The sequence below is a fragment of the Solea senegalensis genome, linkage group LG7 (genome assembly GCF_019176455.1).
Source record: "Solea senegalensis isolate Sse05_10M linkage group LG7, IFAPA_SoseM_1, whole genome shotgun sequence".
Lineage (NCBI taxonomy): Eukaryota > Metazoa > Chordata > Actinopteri > Pleuronectiformes > Soleidae > Solea > Solea senegalensis.
The window spans coordinates 23414898-23437024 of NC_058027.1; the positions used below are offsets into that span (position 1 = coordinate 23414898).

Consider the following 22127-nt stretch of genomic DNA (forward strand, 5'->3'; position numbering starts at 1 on the left):
ACAAATCTAAAACTATTCTTTGTCCAGTATTTTTTTTTTATGAATATTAATTAAATGGTTAAAAAGACTGAGTCTGCACCTCTGCACAGGTTCATGTGTAATAATATCTCAGCATCTTGAACTCTCTGTGCGCTGCGTTCTCATGTCTCATGACTACAGCGTGAGATTCCCCTGCAGCACAGTGACGGCTTGTCCAATTATGTTGATTCTTCCATCATCTCTCGCTTCCAGTTCCAGGTCCCCGCCGCGACTCGAGCACTGGTAAGCTGGCAAAAACACAAAAGTGGTTCCACATGGTTTAGTATTAAATGTGGGATTTATTGTTGAAATGAGAGTTGATAAATAACAGGGTTTTTTTCAGCTTTTATTAAATACTTTGCTCATTTCCTAACCTTTAAGATGGAATAAAAGTTTAAATAAAAATATCATGCAGTAGTATATGTAGGTTTTATACAGGACAGGGTTCTTCAGCATACACAATCAATATAAAACTATACTGACTAAGTAATCAGCAAATTTGCATCTTCAGCTAGATGTTTCTTCCCTACAGTAAAACCATTTGGTCAAACTTTATTTATAAAGCAATTTTCAAACGAATCAAACGCTGTCTGAGAGGCTTTATAGATGACTGAAAATAAATAAAACTAATGCATCATTCGAAACAATTAAAAAGACCATTAGGTGTTACGATGGGAAGGAGCTGTGAAGAAGTGAAAGACTATTAATTGTAAAGGTGCAATAAAGTCGAATGTAATAATCAACAACATAATAATAATAATAACAATAAAACAAAAGTCAGAGTTGTATAAAGATTGAAAATAAATGTGCATTAAAAAAGCAACATCATTTATTTAGCAAGTCTCTGCCCAATAAGTAAATACTATATGTCTGTGAAAGTGATTTACCCAGCATTTTCTTCTTTCCCAGTTCCTTAGACCAGTAGCTACCCAGGACTGTGTGAGCAGAACCTGCAAGAACAGTGAGCAGATATGAGCAAACATGGTAAATGTATGGACCTTTCTCACTCATCTGACATGGAGGTATAGTTTGTAGATACAGTACTTGACTCACCAGTGACTGGATCCTCAGGGATACCGACCCATGGAGCAAAGTATCTGGAGTAGAAGTCGTATCCTGGCTGGCAGTCTGGAGAACCTGTAAGTGGATGAAATGATGATTTGATGATCCAGGTGCAAATCTTCACAGTTTTAGTGTAAAGCAGTCAAATTATACATGTTGTGATAAAAATCAGCAAAATCTACTGCCTCTCTCTGATCAAAGCTACTGCATTCAAATGTTGCCATTGGCTATTTTAGGCCTTGCTTACATCACTGGTACACTCTTGTGGTGCTTTTCCACTAAACAGTTCCTGCACAACTCGACTACTTGGTTTGGTATGGTTTTCCATTACAATAGTACCCCCTCAACGTGGACGGAGTCATCATAGCTCAGCTGCATCAAACTGCCATGATGCCGTTTTATACGCGACAAAAAAACTAGTGACGAGCAAAGCAGTTGTTTTAGGTGTGCTGAGTCAGTAGAATCAGTTAAAAAGATTTGTTCACTGAATCGTTCAATACTTCATGCATGACTTTCCAACTGAAATAGGACTGAACAGGTTGTGATTTGGCTCACTTTCAGCAGTGCTTTCACTCATTACACCAGACTCCTATGTTAAATATTGAGATTTTAGAAATGTCCTTGCTAAATGTTGGAGATTAGCGCATGTTTTCAGGTTTTCAGGAAGTCCTTCTAACTGATCTACAGTTCGGCATCGTTCGGTTTGATTCCTGTGTCAGACGTCGCACTCATGACCCTTCCGGTGACGACCGCCTCTGACCAATCAGTGGGCGACAGTCTGTTGATGTCACATCGGCTCAGCACGCTTGGATTTTTGCCAGAGCTGGTACTAAAAAAAGCACCAGGTATCAGGTACTATCACTGATGGAAAAGCAAAAAAAACAAAACTAGTAGAGTCGAGCTCATGCTGAGCTGAGTGGTGCTGTGCAGTGGAACATCACACACAATCATTCGCTCGGCGTGAGGCTCAGTGTCCAACATACAGAGACAAACACACACTGATCACTCACACGATCAGTTTAGAGCGTCCAATTGACCTCTGCGTGTTTTTGGATGTGTGGGAGGAAACTGGAGAAAACCCCGCGCACACACAGGGAGAACATGCCAATGCAAACATGCAATTTATTCTCACAGATATTTTGTTTTGATTTGTGATATGAAATAAAATGTGAGCCAAGCCTTAGTTCAATATTCCACTAGAGCTAACTGGGTAATTTGTATTATCAGGATTATCTGGTTATTATTTAGTTACGCAGCCAATTATGGTTACAAGGTTGCAAGGTTACACATTTAGTACACAAATGCACTGCAGACTCAAGATGAACAACATGAGTGTTGTCATTTTGTTCGTTAAGTTTAGCAGAGCTGTAATTTTGACCCTTGGCGGTGACGATCACTCCTCTGACTCGTCCACTCTTCTCACTGCTCTCCAGAACGGCAGGATCCACTTTCAGGCCTGTTAGCACTGACCTGGAGACGACACACAGTGCAGCATGTTTGCATTTAGAGGTTTCGGAGACTGAGCAATTGTAGAGGGCGGAAGATCGCTGGTGGGAGTTATTGACGGGTTTTGAATAAGCCATTGGGAAGGAGAATTGTGAATCAAGAACAAATCACTGTGTGAATTTGAATTGTGGTTCCGTTTCCGTTTCGGGACAAGGCTTTGTCTAGACCAGAAGTCTCACAGGCCCCACAGTCAATTTCATACGGCCCGCCACTCAATGTCAAGTGACGGGCCACTTGACAACAGTATATGTTTAGTATTCTTATCTATGTTTAAAGAGCTTTTTGAGGGTTAAGACTTGGGTTTTAGGGTTAAGTGTGTGTGTGTGTGTGAAACCTTTCACAGCTGTCATCTAGTCGAATCATCAGTTTCTTTGTGTTGGTGTTCAGACAAACATCCTGGACAGGGTTGTTTCCAACTATTGCCTGTATATGACACACACAAACAATGAGAGTTTAAAGAGTAGGATGTAAACACACTGGTTTATAAAAACACACAACAAACAAACAAAAAGGTTTGCATACGTACTTATGAGGACAATACAGCAGGAGTTAGTGTTGTAAAACATTCACTCACAGACAGAGGTGGAGCCTGTAAGATCTTACTGACCTTGATGGTGTCACTGAACTCATTCGGATCCTGAGGGGAAAAAGTAATTATTACTATTAGATATTTTATTTTGCTTCAGATTTGCAAAATGTTTCACTGTTAAACAAGTAAAGAATTTAAAAACCAAACGCAACTGGTTTCATTACACCTGGTACTGTATATTAGGGCTCTGCAATTAATCAATATTATATCTATATCATGACATGAGATCATGTCACAAGATCTTGTGATAAGGTATCTGTGATGACTTTGATGATGCGTTTTTTTTTCCATCTTCTTATGTGTTTGTTGAGTTAAAATTGTGATTCATTTTGTATTGCATATTTAGTAGTGATATAAAGTAGCAATAATTATGCAGAAGTCACAAAAACAATTTTTAGTACTTTTTGCTCAGGTGTGTTTATATAGTTGGTGAAAAAGAAATGTTTTTCACCAGATTGCCTAGGTTTTGCTGAAAAAAAGGATATAAGACACTCTATATACTGTATGTTTGAACAGAGTAATGGAAAAAAGCAGTATATTGTATATTGAGTATAGGTAGTATATCGTGATTTAAAGATTGTGTCAGATATCTCCCAGAGATACTGGGTTCACACAAAGCTTTTCTTAATACTGACACTAAATTACATTACTTTAATTTTCATTTCTTGTTTATTTCCACACAGCCGCATCGTGTTGCTCACTTCCACATTGGCTCTTCCTACCCTTTGACACAAAAACACATGTTGAGACACTCTGTGATTGTTTATTCCAGCTTTTATAGATCACCTTAGTCCTGCGACACATTATTGTCTTGATGTGTTGATCTATAAAAACAAGTCACACTGTACCTGCTTCATGGGAGGGTTGAGAGGAAAGTCCATAATGTAGCTGTCCCCCCGCTGAGACACAGCCAGGTCTCCACCCCTTGTTTCAAACACCACTACAGGATTCTCATTCTCTACCAGATGAAGCAAATGATTATGGAGCATTGTCACATATTATAGAGAGTATAGATACATAACAGGTTGTTTGGTGTGGATTGAATTGAATTGAACTGTTTAAGAATCATCCTTTAAATGCGTCAGAACTTGCCAGCAGCAACAAGTGTGGCCACTACACTGTCTGTGAGTGTCCTCACTATGTCTGTGTAAGTGTGTGTGTGTGTGTTTGCTCTGTATCTTACTCATATGCTTGAACAGCACAGATGCAGAGGCCAGAGTAGCGTGACCACAAAGATTCACTTCAGTGATTGGTGAAAACCATCGGAGGTGGAACCTCGATCCTGTCATCACATAACACAAACGGCGCCTTCAATATTCCTGTCTCGCTATACGCATAAATGACACCACAACTACTGAAAAGTGACTAAATGTCCTTCATTTCACACATGAAACACATGCTGTATGTGTTATCACAATTTCTCTGTGCAACCAAAACTTTATTGCAAACACACCAGCGCAGTATTACAGGTAAAAACTCTATGCTAATTCATACGTTTTGTGTTTACACAAGAAAAGTGACAGAATGTCCTGTTACCTTAAGTCACACTGCTGAGCACAGATGTGTTCACAGTGACTAATTGAACCCAGTAAACTGCACAGAGGCTTTAAATTGTGACCTTTAATCCCTCAGTATGTGTTTAACCATGTCTCACTTATCATTCTACCATTGATTATCTATAGCCACTGCAATCATTGACATGCCTTTGGTAATCAGACCTGTTTGTCTGTGCAGCAGGGTTGCTGAGGGTAAAAACTGCAGCACAGTAAGTAACGGTGCATCCCTTTATCATGTATCAGTGGCGTCATTATTTTAACCCTAACACGGTGTCTGGGTTGACAAATATAAATTGGATTTCCACATTCATTGAAGAACTTTGAACTGCGGACAGAATCGTTTCTCTCCTGCAGAGGCACCAGTAGACTTCACGGCGCACAACCCTGCCGGGATTGATTAGAAGACGAAGAAAAGGTTTTGAACTGCATTTAAGAGCTTTGAACTGTGATTGTGAACTGAGAACAGTGGATGTGCAGCCTGCTGAATATTATTGGAAGACGAAGAAGAAGAAGATGACTAATTATTTACATAGTTTGACCAACATTTATAAAAGCACTTTCAATAAACCCATACAAATGACAAATTTAACTCCCTCTAAAACAGCCTTAGGGTGAAGAGATGTATAATATGATTTTTGAAGTATATTTTTGTATGTTTATAGCATAATTGTTAACTACATAGCTTCAGTGATAATGAAAACTGGCCCAAACTGCAGATTCATTTTCATCGTAAATATGTTATTTTGTTGTGAAGTATACGTCAAAGCGTGAGCATTGTCATGCTACATATTTTTAATTGCAACATCATGATGGATTATCTGGATATCATTTTAAAGTCTCATCACTAAAGCCAGGCTTGAAGTTCACTGACCCCCGGGTCATTTTGAGTTTGATGTCCCTGATACAAATATTTGGTTTAATTGATCGTAATGAAGTTAAAGCTATAATCTGACCTGTGGCGAAACTGTCAGAGGGGTTGATCCTGGTGATGAATGCAGTAACATTTATCGCCTGACCTGTGGTGAAAGTGTCAGAGGAGTTGATCCTGGTGATGAAAGCTGTCTCCGACAGGCTCATCTCTGCTGCTATCTTCTGATACAAATCATCTGTCAGCTCCTGTTATAATACACACACATATATATATGGGCCATTCTACCGAATTCGTGCAAATTGCTGTCCCACAATAAAAAAACTATTTAACAAAACAATTAAGAATTCAGACCTTCAATATTTACTAAGATTATGTTATGATCTAGGTAAACACAAGACTGTAACTATTTAGTAATTAAGCTAAATATATACAAAATCATCATTTATGCTACCTTCCTAGGTACTTTCTATTGGGAAGTAGTTGTCCCAATCTCTAAGCCCTAAATTTCAATCCATGAAAATAATACTTAAAAGAATTTTGTCATTTTTTCCAATGGTGTATTTTAAAATATATGTTTGGTTTCTTTTAAACAGAATGTAAAACATTTAGATTCATTTTGAAGTTTTTTTTAAAATTACAAAACATGCTTTAAAAAATGCTGTCCCACACTTTCATGTCACAACCGTAACACGAGTTGTTTTACCACATGGGTGGAGCCTGGTTTTAGTCACACCCCAGAATTTCTGACCAAGAAATGACACTGCATCCCTGTCCCTCATGGCTGCATGGTGAGATATTACCTCTCATAATTTTTAAGTAAATGGGTTCCAAAGTCTGAAAATCAGCATGTTACATTAATAATTGTCACAACCGTACACGTATTATCTCCAAGTAAATACACTTTTGGGGGCTCAAAACAAAATATTATGTTTTGTTGTGTGTACAACTGTTCAAACATCTGTTCCTAGCCAATTACTTGTTAGCATGTTTGAGTTATGCTAGGAATTAGCTAAAAATGTCACAACCGTAACAGTCACAACCGTAACGAATTGTAACGTTACGGTTGTGACATAATCATTATGGTGTACGGTTCCACATATTTAAGGACATTTTTCATCATTATTATTACATTACACTCATTAAACATGATAATAATAATAATAATAATAATATTGTTATTATATTTGATTTGTAAAGCACATTTCATTTTTAAGAATCTCAGAGTGCTAAATAATGTTTGATATGATAAGGAAAGAAGGAAAGAGAACGAAACTAGAAACGAAAGAAAGGAGGAAAGATCAAATCTATCAGTGATTTATCTGACAGGGAGCAAAGGAAGGTCAGAAGATCATGGCGAAAAAGACAGCAACATCACAGGCTATTGGTGAAAAGTCAAAGAGAGGTGGAGAGATTGTGCACAACTTCCACGCCACCTCCCACACCCTCTGCCACGCCTTCTCCCATGCCGCCTCACCTTCCACGCACTTCTAGTGAGACTGTTACTCCACGCACTTCTAGTGAGACTAATAAGAGACGTTCGAATGCGTGACCACAGAAAAATAAACTTGAATGGAAGAAAGAAAAATATAGAAAACGGTGCCATAGATTGTGCGTGAGGCCAGAGAAGTCAAAATGTTCTGCAAGAACAAAAACTCAGAAGGAAGTATGGAAGCACAGAGTTCCTGTGCATATCAGAAAGACCCTTCTTTTTCATAACACACTCATGCACAATTTGCAGAAAAAAATACAAGTCTGCCAATTATAAAGAGAAACATGGATTAAGAAGCGCATTGACAAGCAGGTTGCTCAGAAAATACAATCTTGTTTCTATGCTCAGAGAAACACTAGGCAGCTCCGACAGGCAGCTCTCAACACGACTGCAGACAACCCACATCTAAAGTTCACATATCAGAGACATAACATTTGTGTTTGTAAAATTCACATTAAAAGGCAGGTTATGAGTTAATATTAAGCAATAAGGTTGAGGGGATATAATACAACCTTGCAAACAAAATACTGTGGTCACAAGCAAAACAGTGCAGTCACTACCGTAACAGTGCGGTCACTACCGTAACACTGAATGTTTTGTAAAATAAAATAAGAATTGAGTCATTAAATAACATTTTATGATAACTATTGGTTAAATATACATTCAATGTAATAACTAATGAACTCTGAGATCTCTATGATCAGTGTAATTCATTTTACAAAAAAGATTGCATTTCAATTTTGATGAGTCTTAGAAAATAAACTTTGAAATTTTGTTTAAAAAATAATTTTAAGTGATTTAGTTGTAAAACCCTTCATAATAAATTACTAAAATTATTCTTTAGAGGGTGTATGGACACACAATATTAACAGATTAATATAATGGTTTTTATTGCAGTGTGTTGCTGTGTTACGGTAGTGACAAATTTCAGGAGTTGAAAAACATTTCAAGAACAGGCAGACATTAATATATGAAATTTGACTGCGCCTTTACTAGATATGTACCATTGAAATATGGTACAATATATGTATGGACAAGGTTTTTGGAAAAAAACAACTTTTGAAAATGTGTTTCCAACTCTGGACTTTGCACGAATTCGGTAGAATGGCCCATATATATAGATAGATATATATACATATAGTTTGTTAATCCATTTAATTGTGTTTTCATGTGACACCAGCAGCAGGATGTTTGTGCCAAATGCCAAAACACACAATAAAGACGCAGCATGTTGGAGTGTCCCAGAATTTTTGTTAGGACATTGCAGTACTATAGATATGACATAACTGATTGAGAACTGTCCTGGATGTCTTTTAAACTGTCAGAATTCTGACTTTTTTCCTCAGAATTCAGACTTTCTGACTTTTTTCTCAGAATTTTGACTCTGTCTTTAATCTCTGAATTCTAACTTTCTAGCCGTAATCTGAGAATTCTGACTTTAATCTCAGATTTTAATATTTTAATCTAAGAATTCATGCTATTTTTTTTTTTACTTTCTTTCAAACGTTTTCTTTTGTACCTGTGGCACTAATACTCTCCCGTACAAAGCCGCAGGCGACATTTTTAAGCAGTATCCCCACCAGTCCAAACTGCCAAAAACCGAGATTAACAAACTGGCAGAGACAGATACAACCTACACGATATAATATGTACTGCTCTATTTTGTTATGTATTTGTCTCAGTATTTAACAGAGACTCCCACAAAGATCCGATTGTAATTCGAACCCTGTTCTCACTTTTCATCCAAGAGGCCTCTTCAGTTCAGTTCAGTTCTCCAGAACTTGCACATTTTTCCCCACCCAGTACATTCAGCAGTTACGAGAACTTTCCCTTCTGTGCATGGACCTAAACGTTATTACTCACATGCATGAGTGGACACACAGCTGCAGGATTTCCTTTGAAAGGTAAATTAGTGAACGCATCCACTGTAAATATTGAAATCTCCATTGTACGCGGAATTAGAGCGTCTTTCCCCAATGAACACTTCTATCCCGTCTCGACTCTAACGGTTTGGGTCGTTTTAGCAGTCTGGGCGGGTCGTCACCCCGTGACGTCGATGTATACGCGACACAAACTGGTGACCGACAAAGCAGTTGTTTTCGGTGCACTGAATCGCCAGAATCACAGAATTAAAAAGATTATTTCAGTACTTCCTGCATGACAGGTGGACAGACTCCGCCTAACACAGTCACTGATCAAAAATGCATCAGAACAGGCTGTGATTCCGCTCAAGCCAGGCAACAAGTCAAGACTGTCACTCACGACGGAATATTATGGACACATGTACAGACACACATGGAGTCTGATTGACTGTCTAGAGCTAGACTACATCTCTGAGTGCTACCTGGTGCTGAAACATGTTTTTGTCAAAATGTCATGAGAAAAGCATAATCATGTATTGTATGATGAAAATATGTATTCTGTGGATAATGGGGGCGGGACTAGACAAGCTTTTTGCATACACCTGACTCCTCTGTTTAATGTTGAGACTTTAGAAATGCCCTTGCTAAACGTTGGCCATTGACGCATGTTTTCGGGATTTATTTTTACGTATTTTAAAGTAATCTACAGTTTGGGATTGTTCGGTTTGATTGCTGTGTCAGACGTGGCTCTCATGACGTGTTGTAATACTGCTACTCACTGTTTTCCATGGACTTTGAACCTCGTCTGTTTGATTTGAGCTGTCTGTCAGCCCTCAGGGATTTACAGATTGCCAGGCTGTTTTCAGGCATTTAATGTTTTAATTTTGTTTACGTGGAGTACAGACTGTAATACTGTAATTCGATACTCGATTACAATCAGCAACTGAATAACTGGTTACTTAACAGTTCTGATTAATACATGTGGGATTTATTTTTTTATTTTTTTATTTTTTTAAAAAGTGATTTATTTGTAGAAGACCATACAATGACTTGTGTGCATATGCTAGAAACTAGTGGTTTTCAAACTTTATATAGCAAGTACCACCTGAGAAAATATTGAGCTCTCAAAGTAACACAATTATCACCTTCGTTAAAATAGGGTTGTAAATAGGCCGAGCAAAGTCAGCTACAAATTTTTCACAAGAGGCAGATTTATTCCCAATCAGATAATTTGCTCTCTCATCATCCTCCTCTTCCTCACATGCACTTCACACACTGGTATAGTGAAAATAGATTAAGGTGGAGCGAGATATAAGGTGACTCTAATTATTATTATTTAATGTATTATTTTTGGTTATTTGTTTCATTTTCTATGCATTCCAGTCAAAGGTCCTCAGAGCAGTATTTCTAATTTTCCTCTAAGTACCACCAGAGGAATATATTTTCCTCCTGTACCACTGGTGGTGCACGTGTTGCAATATGGAAGCCATGGCTGTAAACTATACAGCTCAAACTCAAAAGTGATTTTATGTGGCCAGCTATCACTCAGTATATTGTCATGGTGACAACATGGCCCACAATGTCCTCTTTCTTGTAAACACTGTGTATGCTTACATGATAGAATACACAGACAGACTGAAATACTTATTATGTTCATATTTTTATTATAATAATAGTAATTATGTTATATATGTATGTATATATAATGTATATACATACATATATATCAAAGCTTGTGTAGTGTTTTCATTTCATTTATATTCTATTATATTGTCTGTTTTTGTTATTTATGGATTAATTTTGCACCATAAATGTTTTTCATTGCAAACTATGCATTGTGTAATATTAAAACAAACACTTCTGTAAAATATCATCATCATTTTAGTTATTACCATATCATGATGGAATATTGTGTCATCATTTTATGGTCATGTTGTCCACTTCCTACCGAAGATTTGTTTTAATTCCCAATATTTCTTTCTGTAGACTGCCCCCCTCTTGACCAGACTAGATGCTCATTGGCCATCAGGTCATTTGAGTTTGAAGCCACTACCATACAGCCTTTGTGATGGTTAAGTCTTTTGGACTGCTATAATCTCTAAGTGATTGGTAAATCAATTTCCTAAATTATGATTTAAACTGCTAAACTTTAAAGTGAGGTTAAAACTTCAGTCATTTAAATCTTGATGAAATGAGACTTGTATGAGTTAATTTTGTGTATTTAATGTGCAAAATGATTTACACCAAAACAGAGCAAGCAACATTCCGGAAAAAAAACCCTTTGAATTTGCAAAGGTAAGTTGCCAATGATCAGAATGGATACAGCAATATACAGCATATCAAAGGCTACAATAGGCCTTTGATAACTTTGAACTATAAATAGGTGGTAGTGAAACATTACTATTACAAATCATCGCCTGGCCATTAAGTATTGAACTTATGTTTATTTATTTGTTGTAAGAAGAAGAGTGTTGAAAATTAAGAACTTTAACAGCATTACACCCATCAGTGTACAGCCTGGGAAGAAGAACGGCCACTTGCATCTATGCTGCACCACTGCCATCTTCTGGAGTTAGAAAACTCCTACATTACCCACTCTGTAAAGGCAGGTTTGTAAAAATGTGTTTTAAGAAGTGTGTTGATGACTTTTACAATATTTAAGCCATGTTTATTTGAAACATCTCGGTACACAATCCACAAATTTGAAGTAAAGCAGGTGATATGACAGGTCAGTGAAACATTTTGAATTACAAGCATGATAAAATAATAACCAATAACAAGGCCTTACATATACCACATTGCTAATAATAGTACTATAATATAATAGTAGTAATAATTATACATTTATAGATCTCTCTGATAGATTCTCATAGATGCTTTACCTTTAAAATCACACAGTAATACATTCAGAGTTGCAATGATTATTAATCGATTACTAAATTAATTGTCAACTATTTAACAATAATTAAAGCAAGATTTCTGTTTTTTCAACTTCTTTAATGTGAATAGTTTCTGGTTTCATTGCTACATTTGACAAATCATTAAAACTGAAAAAAGTTGGTCTGTGGACCAAACAAAATAGATGCAATAGTTTTACTACAGTTTTACTACAGAGCCATATATGCACTATTAATATGGCTGGTTATGTCAGTATAAATCAAATTCCAGTATTTTGAAATTTGATTATTCAGTTTATTATAAAAACAATGCAAATTGTATTTAAAGCCAATAATACGTCACTGTCAGTTTACAAAGGTTCTTCTCATGTCAGGAAAGCAAATATGTGCGTGGCTGTGTGAATACAAATCAGACTATCAGGTCACATTTATTAATACAATATAATACAGTTACTGTTATTATTTGGTCGCTCATACGTCCAAGTCTCGCGATAGCATACCTGAGTTTGAGCTGGCGGTCGGCGTTGTCACCTGAGGCTCGGGACTGGAGCAGGAGACCGGGGACGAGAGTATACGGTGAGATATTATTTTTACAGTCTCCCGACATTCTGTCACTGACACCTGACATGTTTGTGTGTGCGGATATGTTTCCACACGCAGTGATGTCGCACGAGTTTTAAACGAACGAGTTTGTCTCGTTGCTGCGTTTGACCGCTGTCTGTGTCCTACCGTACCGATAGCCTTAGCTGCTAACTGCTAACTCCTACAAGCTAACATAAGCTCATCAGACTGACAGTACAGGAGGAGAGGCGTTAGCATTAGCAGCTAACGCGTTACCCAGGCGGATAAATAATTATGCTATGGTGAACTTTAAATGAGAAAATGAATTGAAGGTTAGAGTAGGAGGGAATGTTCGAGAAGTTTTTGATGACTTGGTCGGATACACTTGAGGGGGAAGAAGGAGGAAGTAACAAACGTTGTTTGTTGGGCTGCATGATAAATGATATAAAAGAGCGTTATAATAGTAATAAACTTTTGTGTGGCACTGTTCTTAAGGACGAATCGTCGCCTTGCCATTAAGGCAGTTTTGGCATGTCTTCATGTAACTCTACATGTAAGCATTTTAGAAGGACCTTGATCTGCAATAAGAGTATTGAACTTATATTTATTCATTTATTTTAAGAGTGATGAAAATTAAAAACTTAAGAACCCTGTGGAGGGCATTTCACCAATCACCTCTCGGTTTGCAGGCTGTGTAACTGTCCAATTATTCTCGCGACAAGCTCTAAACTATTCAAAATCACTAAATATTTAAATCCTGATCCATATCCGTATATAATTCTAAGTAGTGTACTCAGCTGTGACAAAACTGATTTTATAGTACAATACAGGCTTCTTGCTCAACCTATATGCGTATGTCATCTGTAAAATCAGTTGATAATTATGACTGTTCATTTGTAAGTAAAACAGTTAATATAATGGATAGTAATTGCACACATCTGTCATGATGTCAATCAGGGAATACTGGAAACACCGCATTGTCTGGTGATGGTGTATATTAACATACCACAGATACAGTAGGGTAACATGTTGCTATTGTGTTATGCTGTGTTGCAGTGAGGATGTCTTTGAATGATGAGGGTTATGTGGTTCGGATCAGAGGACTACCCTGGTCCTGCACACAGGAGGAGGTGGCCAGTTTCTTTTCTGGTGAGAGCACACACACATGTACACACATTTATAAAACCAGTGCAAGAGAAACATGTCACAAAGTTCAAAATAACAAATTAGAGTACCAGTACTTTTAAAAGAAAGGTCCCCCGACACTGGTTGCAGTGTGATGAACAAAGGCTATTGATAAGCATAAAACTAAAACAAATTCTTAAAATGATGTTTCACTCTGTGTTGAAATTATTGTGTTATAGTTGTTTGTCTTTGATGTTGACACTCAACGATGACATGCTCAGATTAAGTATTAACATCCGATCTCATGTGGATAGCACTAAGTAGGACTGTTCACACCTGGCATTTAACTGCGTCATGGATGGGCCTCCCATGTCAACATGTCAATCAATGCTCTCAGTATTTTATTTGTGTTGGTGTCTGGGTGTGTGTGTGTGTCAGCAGGAAAAGAGAATATATCAGTATATTTTTTCCCACAATCTATGATACTGCTTGTATAAATTACATTGTCTTACTATAACCATGTCAGATTCAGAACTGTCCTGTCTAAACCTATAGCTTCATGCATTTTGCAACTTTTATCTGCTCCTGGTCTCTCTTTTCTGTCTCTCCCCAACCTCTCCTCTTTATTCCCCCTTTTTTCCTTTCACCTGAACCGGTTGAGGCAGATGCTACACATCGTTGAATCTGTGCTTGCACACTATGTGAACTGTAGTGTTTCTCTTCTCTCTATACAATTTAAAAAAAAAAAAATCTACCTTTCTATGTACAGTGCCTTGAGATAATGTTATGCTGTGATTTGAAGAGAAAAGAGTAGCCAAGTGATTAAAGGCTGTCAGGATCTGAAGAAATCAGTTCATAGACAGTGTATTATCGTCTTATTGACAGATTGTGACATCATTGGTAAAGTAGACGGAGTGTGCTTCACCTACTCTAAAGAAGGCCGTCCCAGTGGAGAGGCATTTATTGAGCTGAAAACAGCAGAAGACTTTAAGAATGCTCTTGTCAAGGATCGTAAATACATGGGACATCGATACATAGAAGGTAAGCAGCAATTCAGACAGCCATAACAGAGTAACAACTTCATGATTTCATCTTTCATTCTTTAAATATTTACTGCAAACTGTAATGCAAATTGCTTAGTTACTCACACTTTGCCTCTCTATTTGCCAATGTAAAAGTAAAGGTCTAGCTTTCTTGTACAGATAAATCTGTTTCAGATATGTTCATGTGTATGACAAATGTTGAAGAGTAATCTCATTATAAACATGTTTTTATTTATTAAATAAGTTGTCCTTTTAGATGACGTATACTGTAACGTGTTTGCTATTCTAAGTCTGTTTGTCTGTCTTGTCTTTGATTCAGTTTTCAAGTCAAACCGTAGTGAAATGGAGTGGGTGCTGAAACGAAGTGGTCCTGCTGACTATGACAGCTGCAGTGGTTGCATGCTGAGACTTAGAGGCCTGCCCTTTGGCTGCAGCAAGGAGGAGATTGTTCAGTTTTTCTCAGGTACATGAACACTTCTAATTATGTACTGGCAGTGTGAATTAATTCAAATAAGGTTTCAATATTTTTGTAATGGTAAGGTGACAATATAACAAAATGATCAACTTTGCATTAAAATATTTTTATAATGCAATTGGAGTGCACTTTGAAATGTACTTTCCACATAGGGGACTGGCCTCAAAAGCACACCACAACAATGTTCCCACAATATTTTTTATGGGCAAATTTACTTTACTCTATTTACATACATCTGACCATTAAGTTGTTAGGACAACATATCTGAATATGTGTGTCATGGTCTAAAGGTCAAATGTATATTTGTTCTTGTAGTGTAAGTATAGACATACTGCATTAACTGAGGCTACATCCATACTACTACACTTTAATCTTAAAACCAACTTTCCACACTGTATCAAATGTAATCTGCATTAAAACTAGCACAACTGAAATCATTCAGGTTCTCTGGGCATGTGGTCACTAGTCTTAACAGGAAGATAATCTCTGCAGTGGTTAGTTTCAGAAAGAGCAAAAAACCACAGTGGTGAAAATGGCACGTAGATTTCTGTTATCAGGCCAAAAATGACCTGGAACTGAATCTGAAAGTCAGTGTAAGCTCAACGCAGATGTGAGGAGTATATAGAGCACAATATATGCATTTTGAAAAACGGAATAGTGTGGATGTAGCCTAAATTGTCTCTGTAATGAACTGCCAGTATGTTTCCTATCTCCATTAATTGCATTTCCTGGCTCCTAAAGAGCGTTTTTTTAAACGACAGGCTGGGCTGGGCTGGTTTGGCTAAGGGAGACTGTGACACTGATCTGGGGTCAGTACTGTGATTCTGCTTACTGGCAGCCTCGTTCTTCACCAACATCAATTATCATACATCAACACAGACAAATAATTATATGTAAAATCTCTGCATCCATTGCTTAGAGCTGTGTACTGTGTTTCACATGTGCATAGCTCATTTCATTTAAATATCAACGTTGGTTTCCATGGTTACGTCTTCTTTGTTGTCGCTTTTAAGCAAAACGAGCGCGCCACCAACTAACCTTGAAAAGTGTTGTGCTTCACAGAATTTAAATGATGAAATTTATGTCACCCATTTTCTGCAAATGCAGAAATTATGACTCAGGCCTTATACTGACTCCAGGCCAGTATTTGTTCTGTCCCCTTGCTGAACAATTTACAAGAGTAAATTTACATTGTCTGAATGCTGTCTCACAACATGGTACAGCTGTTATTAATTAGCTGTCATGACGTATATCCTGAATCCACACATGCTCCAGTGATGCAGTGGGTGTTGTTCTGTCTATCAGTTTACCTACCAACCTATGTATTGAACTCAAGCAAGTCTAGTTGCCCACAGCTTGCTACTGAAGATGTCTATGACCTGGATGACTGAGAACCTTCACAGACATGACCTATGTATTTGTGTGCTTGGGTTGAAGGGTTGAGAATCGTGCCAAATGGGATTACTCTGCCAGTGGACTACCAGGGGAGGAGCACAGGGGAAGCCTTCGTGCAGTTTGCCTCAAAGGAGATAGCAGAAAAGGCTCTGGGGAAACACAAGGAAAGAATAGGGCACAGGTGGGACAGATGGGAAAGGGATGGGCTGGACTGGGTTGGGCTTCTGTTGTAGTACTTAATGGGTGATCATTATTAGACTGAGTGTGGTATTAATGAGAGGGGTTGAATGATAATAAAATGGGTTGGTGTGCTTAAATAATTAAGATAAAGTGGTAAATTAATTTTATGGGGCATGTAATATCAATTGAAATGCTAATGGGCTGGGTTTAATGGGTTTATGTCTCTATGTGTAATTTTGGTGACATGTTGAAAACTGGAATGGGAGGTCATGTATCCAATCTGTGAATTAAAGGTGGTGTGACAATTTAAAGATTTAATTTAATGCCAGTTTAAGAGGCGTAAGGATTGGGATTTTAAATGTAAATTGTGCTGAAACATTTAGGCATAGTCATTAGTTCTATTGTATTGTGTAACCTACTTTAATGTATTTCATACATGTATTGAAATGGATCATTTACAGTCTTTTAAAAAAGGGAAATAAGCATAAAATATAGCAGAGAACAGTCAAGGCACCGTTCACCATTGAAGCATCAGCCTTATTTTCTGCTGTGTTAATTTACTACAACAATAAGTACAACACCTTAGATGCCCCATATGGTTTTCCTTAACTGTAACTAAGAAGACGTGACATTGGTGTAGTAATCAAGTTCAGCCCTGAGCCCAGCTAATGGTTAGTTTTGTTGAGGTGGTTCAGTCATTCAAACTAATTAAACCACTCCTCAGAATTATTGGTGTATGTTTGCCTTAACTGTTCATCATATCTTTATCCACTGCTACTCCTTGACCCAAACCTCTGCCCCCCTACGTCCAACGGGCCTGTTATATTTCAGGTATATAGAGATTTTTAAGAGCAGTCGCAATGAGATCAAGGCGTACTACGAGCTGCCTCGACGAGGGATGGGAGCCCAGAGACCAGGACCGTACGACAGACCCATGATGACGACGGGACCCAGAGGAGGGTTTTTCGCACCGGGGATTGGTCGTGGTGGGACTCTGATGAACACCATGAGGAGTAGAGGAGGTTACGGTGGAGGTACGCATATGGAAGGAGATTGCATTCAGCTGCAGTAATTCAATAAATGACAGTCAAATAATTTTTGTTATATATACAATATACAATTCATCAAAGCAGTCAACAATCATTATAATGGTGGTTTATTTTGCCATCCATTCACCTGATCTCCACTTGTTATGTTTTCCATGTGTGTTAATTAACACGTCTCCCTCTGTTGCGCTGTGTTGTGTCCAGGTTATAGTGGCTTTGACAACTACAACGGTTTCAACAACTACTGCTTTGGAAACGGAATGTTTGATGAGCGAGTGAGAGGAGAGAGGGGAGGAAGAGGTAAAACCTGATCACCCTCTAGCCTGAGTTAGTTATTGTGGCTGTAGTTCAAATCCTCTTCATGTCTCAACTCATATTGTTAGAAAAAAGAAAAGAGAAAAACTCCAGGGTAGGAGGAGTCTGGTAAAGGTTGCTGTAGCAGGCTGAGATTAATGCAAACAGTGTGCCTCTTTCTTTGAAACACACACTAGAAAGTGAGTGGAGGAGAGAAGGCTGTGATTTAAATCACTTGTAACAAATTGCTCAGGTAAAGCAGTCAGTGAGTTCTGTCTGAACAGAGTTATTGATCATGTTTACTGTAGTATTGCGACCTTACAGACACCTGATTCTTTTTTTTCCCACTCTGTTTTATTGATCTCATCGGGACAGATGAAGGAGTATATTCCTTAAGAGTACAACAAATAATGGGGGGTGCGGAAGTGTTTTAGAAACCAGTTTTTCTATAGCTTAATTTGCATCACAAAAGCCGCTTTTATTTACTCCAATAATCATAGTGTGTTTTCAGTCATATCCACTCTACTTTTATTTAGTTTCATGATTTACAGTTGGCATTTATTGTGTCATATACACAAAGTAAAGGTTTGTTTTGTCCAGGAATGGGAGGCCACGCTTACAGCGGTCAAGTTGATGCCGGCTCAGGCTTTCACAGCGGCCATTTTGTTCACATGAGGGGTCTGCCTTTCCGTGCCACAGAGGGAGACATTGCTAAGGTAAGAACGACATCTTCAGTTTCACCTCAGTACATTCTCAGATGTGATTTAAATTGGCTTTACAAAAGTCTGGAATAGTTTGCCTCTTCCCTGTAGCAGCTGACTGTGCTGTTAGCTTAACTTTGCTTTGTGAACGACGACATATGAACTAAAATAGGGATCGTCACAGCAGTAGACGGGAGTCTTTTTCTCAGCTCCATCACACGTGTTTGTGTGAACGGTCATTAATTGTGAGCTGTTGTACTTCACTATGTGTAGTTTAAGCTCATTCAGTGTAAACCATAAATTACAGACTGTGAAGCTGGTATTAAGTTTCATTCCATGTCTTCAAAAGTCAATCATGTAATCTTGTGAACCCTCTCTGTTTCTGTTTCTGTGTTTTCCCGTTTCTGTTGTTTTCTTGCTGTATAATGTTGGGAAAGGAAGACCTTTAAAAAGCGGCAGCTGCCTTTGAATAAACACTGACTGTTGGAAGTCATGAAGAGGAAAAAAAAAAAAGCAAAGTGACCAGATGGACATGATGTTTGTGTGTCTGCTTGTTCATGTGCATATATCTGTGTGTACACGTCTGTTTGTTTTTCTCTATGTAGTTTTTCTCTCCTTTGAATCCACTGAGGGTTCACATCGATGTGGCTCCTAACGGCAAATCAACCGGAGAGGCAGACGTGGAGTTTCGCGCCCATGAAGATGCTGTGGCGGCCATGTCCAAAGACAAGAACCACATGCGTATGTCTGTTTATTTTTTCCTTCTTCAGTTTGTATTGAAAAAGTTTGCACTTTTTTATGCTATTTTATGCAATGTGGCTCAGATTTATCTCCTGAAGAAGACCAAATTAAGTGTTTATAGATGTTCAAGTATATGGGAGCCAAATACTTATAATGACCACTTACCAAAGGGTCTCTTGTGAAAGTGTTTGCCCATACGTTTGTGGTCAAAATTGTCAATTTTATTTCATGGCAGACAGGAGTTGTTAATCCCCTGCTGCTTCTATCTGTAAGTTCAAATATATTATCTTGTGACCTTGGTATTTGAGGTCTTTCATTCTGATTTACCCAAGTGACTCAAACTTACTAAACAAGTCTGCAGTAGACCAGCAGCTCCGAAGTCCCTGTGAGCTGAAAACGCTGAATTTCTCTATGGACTTTGGTGTAGGAAAGTAACCAGTTTACAAAAGTGTGAGCGAGTGACAGGCTCCCAAATGGATCCACAGAAATGACAGCGGGATGTTGATAATGCGTCAGTTAGGGCTGCAACAACCACTCAATTACTAAGTTAATCGTCTACTATTTTGATCATCAATTAATGGTTTTATTACGTTATTTTAAACATTTTTTAAAAAATTTGATATTTTCTCCACAGAGCATCGCTACATTGAGCTGTTCCTCAACTCAACATCAAGTGGAGCTTCAGAAATGAGTGAGTTTTCATTTAAACAGTTTGAAGTTTGAACACAACTGCAAGCAGGTTCTCCAACGTTTTATAAATCACACGGAACCACAGACGTAGCAAAATAAGAATTATTTTTTTATCACAGCAAACTATGTGATTAAAATCAGGCTTTTTGTCACAGCTTTAATCATGTCCTGCTATTTTAAAAAGGAAATGTCTTGTATATTTAAGTTTTAATGGTAAACAAGGTCTGGGTAATGAAGCCGATGTTGGCTTTGTAATATCAAATATTGGCTAATACATAATTTGTATGTTTTATTTATTTTGCTCAATGAAAAAAATGTATATCTACATCTGCTGTGACCTGAGAACACAAAAATAAGATGTTAATTTCACTGTAGAAGTAACTAAATGATCGGTTAACAGCCCAAACACTCCCGATATATGGGCTACCAGTCCATACAGGCTCTTTTGTTCTTCTCCTGACTTGTCGTGTGGTTCTGTGCGATTTTGAGAACTTGTCTTTCTGCCCCTCTCAGGTCTTGAGACATTATTATTTCTATTCTTAAGTGGACGTCTCATTTCAAACCCATTTCAGGTCGTGGCGGCGGCGGTTACTACAGTAACTCAGGAGGAGGTGGAAGCTCGCGGAGCAGCGGACTGCGAGGTGGATACTGATGATGTCGTCCCGCTCCTCCCGTCCGTCCACCCTGGTGTTTGTCTCATTTCTCTTTAGGACACATTTACTCCGGTTATGTTTCTGAGCAGGAAAGCTGATACAAAGTCACTCATTTGTTACGTTGGAGCCGGTGTTGTAACTGTGGGCGTCGCAGTGTATCGTCGCCCTTACGACTGACAAACCAAAAAAATGACCTTAACGGGCCTTTCTTTCGCACACCATTCCTTAAAGCAAATGAAGAACAAAACAGCGTTTAACAACGCTTTAAATGTTGGAGCTGTTGTCGGTGCTGAATATCGTCGGAGAGTCACTTGTTTTATGTTTTAATTTGGCTTCACCCTTAATTAATGTTGTTTAATGTCTGGCAGATGTTGGCAGATGCAGGTCATGAGTTTTGTCAGGACTGACCTTTTGTCACGTTTGAATCCAAGCCAGTTCATCATAACACACGTTTGGCTTGAATGATGCATCCGGGTGCCTGTTTTAGGAGAGGCAACCTCAAAAACAAGCAACTGTGAGTAAGAAGTATTTTATTTAATTCCTCAGTTCTTGGGGTTTCGTTTTAGCCAAACATTTAACCGACCATCACAAGTTTAAACCTCAGCTTTCCTGCTTTGAAGGTTTTGATGAATGTGAGCTGTTGTGGGTTTTTTTAAATGAATGTTTTCACAGTTAATTATAGAGTTTAAAAACTAAATTGAATATTATATTCCACTCTGTGAGAGTGGAAGTGGAAATAAAGTATATATTTGAGCTGTAAGATAGCTTATGCAGCTGTTGTACATTTTGCCTAATAAATTTTATATTTAATTCTCTTTTCGTCTCCCCAACTGTGACACCACCACTCAAGAGGTTGAGTATTTATTTAAGGGCTGCAAAGACTAATTGCCAATCAGCTTAATAAATGTGATTTTTCTGATTTCTTTGCTCCATATAACAATTAAATGTCTTAAATTTGTGGACAAAACGAGACATTTGAGAATGTCATCAACTAATAACATAACTGAAAGGTTAATTTATTATGAAAATATACATTGTCTGCACATGAAGGTAATAAGAAGTAAAATGATTTCTGGTTTTAATTTAACAAAGAAAGTGAAATGACAGCACAAACGACACAACCCATTCTGTCAGTAACTTTAATCTTCATCTGTTACGCAAGGCAAACATACTGTTGGCAACAGACACGATTAAGTTAGCTGAGGGGCCACAGTGATTATAAACATCTACGTAGAACATAAGAGTCGTATTAACACTGTACAAGTCCCACTGAATGCTGGGACGTGTGAAAGAGCAGCACTCTACAAACACTTTGAGGCCTTGGTGCAGTTCACAAGCTTTTCCGCATCACACACTGACTGTAAGACAAATTT

At 37.9% G+C, this 22127-nt stretch overlaps 2 protein-coding genes across 3 annotated transcripts; one reads left to right on the top strand and one right to left on the bottom strand.

The window, feature by feature from the left end:
* Position 1: 1 nt before the first annotated feature.
* Positions 2 to 9243, bottom strand: LOC122772310 (phenazine biosynthesis-like domain-containing protein 1). 2 transcript variants are annotated; one of them, XM_044030246.1, is made up of 10 exons: positions 8955 to 9235; positions 5685 to 5847; positions 4359 to 4457; positions 4024 to 4133; positions 3194 to 3223; positions 2921 to 3009; positions 2459 to 2550; positions 1072 to 1155; positions 906 to 968; positions 2 to 266 (listed from the first exon to the last, which is right to left on the bottom strand). In XM_044030246.1, exons 1-10 carry the CDS (start codon positions 9036 to 9038, stop codon positions 154 to 156), a joined length of 927 nt encoding a protein of 308 aa, XP_043886181.1. In that variant the 5' UTR covers positions 9039 to 9235; the 3' UTR covers positions 2 to 153. The 2 variants fall into 2 exon arrangements, with proteins under 2 accessions (XP_043886181.1, XP_043886182.1); XM_044030247.1 differs by having other exon boundaries at positions 13 to 266; positions 5748 to 5847; positions 8955 to 9243.
* A 3041-nt stretch (positions 9244 to 12284) lies between these two features.
* hnrnph3 (heterogeneous nuclear ribonucleoprotein H3 (2H9)) lies at positions 12285 to 21569 on the top strand. The gene is made up of 11 exons (XM_044030547.1): positions 12285 to 12426; positions 13468 to 13560; positions 14422 to 14577; positions 14899 to 15042; positions 16492 to 16630; positions 17461 to 17663; positions 17880 to 17975; positions 18570 to 18685; positions 19276 to 19411; positions 20046 to 20102; positions 20674 to 21569. Exons 2-11 carry the CDS (start codon positions 13473 to 13475, stop codon positions 20751 to 20753), a joined length of 1215 nt encoding a protein of 404 aa, XP_043886482.1. The 5' UTR covers positions 12285 to 12426; positions 13468 to 13472; the 3' UTR covers positions 20754 to 21569.
* The last annotated feature ends 558 nt before the right edge of the window (positions 21570 to 22127 follow it).

Excerpts from the sequence above, each read along its gene's own strand:
- LOC122772310 (XM_044030246.1), bottom strand. The coding sequence starts at position 9,038 with ATGGAGATTTCAATATTTACAGTGGATGCGTTCACTAATTTACCTTTC. Across the intron at positions 1,156-2,458 it reads AGTGATCGTCACCGCCAAGG|GTTCTCCAGACTGCCAGCCA; the intron begins GTCAAAATTACA and ends ATCCACTTACAG. Across the intron at positions 969-1,071 it reads CCCTGAGGATCCAGTCACTG|GTTCTGCTCACACAGTCCTG; the intron begins GTGAGTCAAGTA and ends CTGTTCTTGCAG.
- hnrnph3 (XM_044030547.1), top strand. The coding sequence starts at position 13,473 with ATGTCTTTGAATGATGAGGGTTATGTGGTTCGGATCAGAGGACTACCC. Across the intron at positions 13,561-14,421 it reads GGTGGCCAGTTTCTTTTCTG|ATTGTGACATCATTGGTAAA; the intron begins GTGAGAGCACAC and ends TCTTATTGACAG. Across the intron at positions 14,578-14,898 it reads GGGACATCGATACATAGAAG|TTTTCAAGTCAAACCGTAGT; the intron begins GTAAGCAGCAAT and ends TCTTTGATTCAG.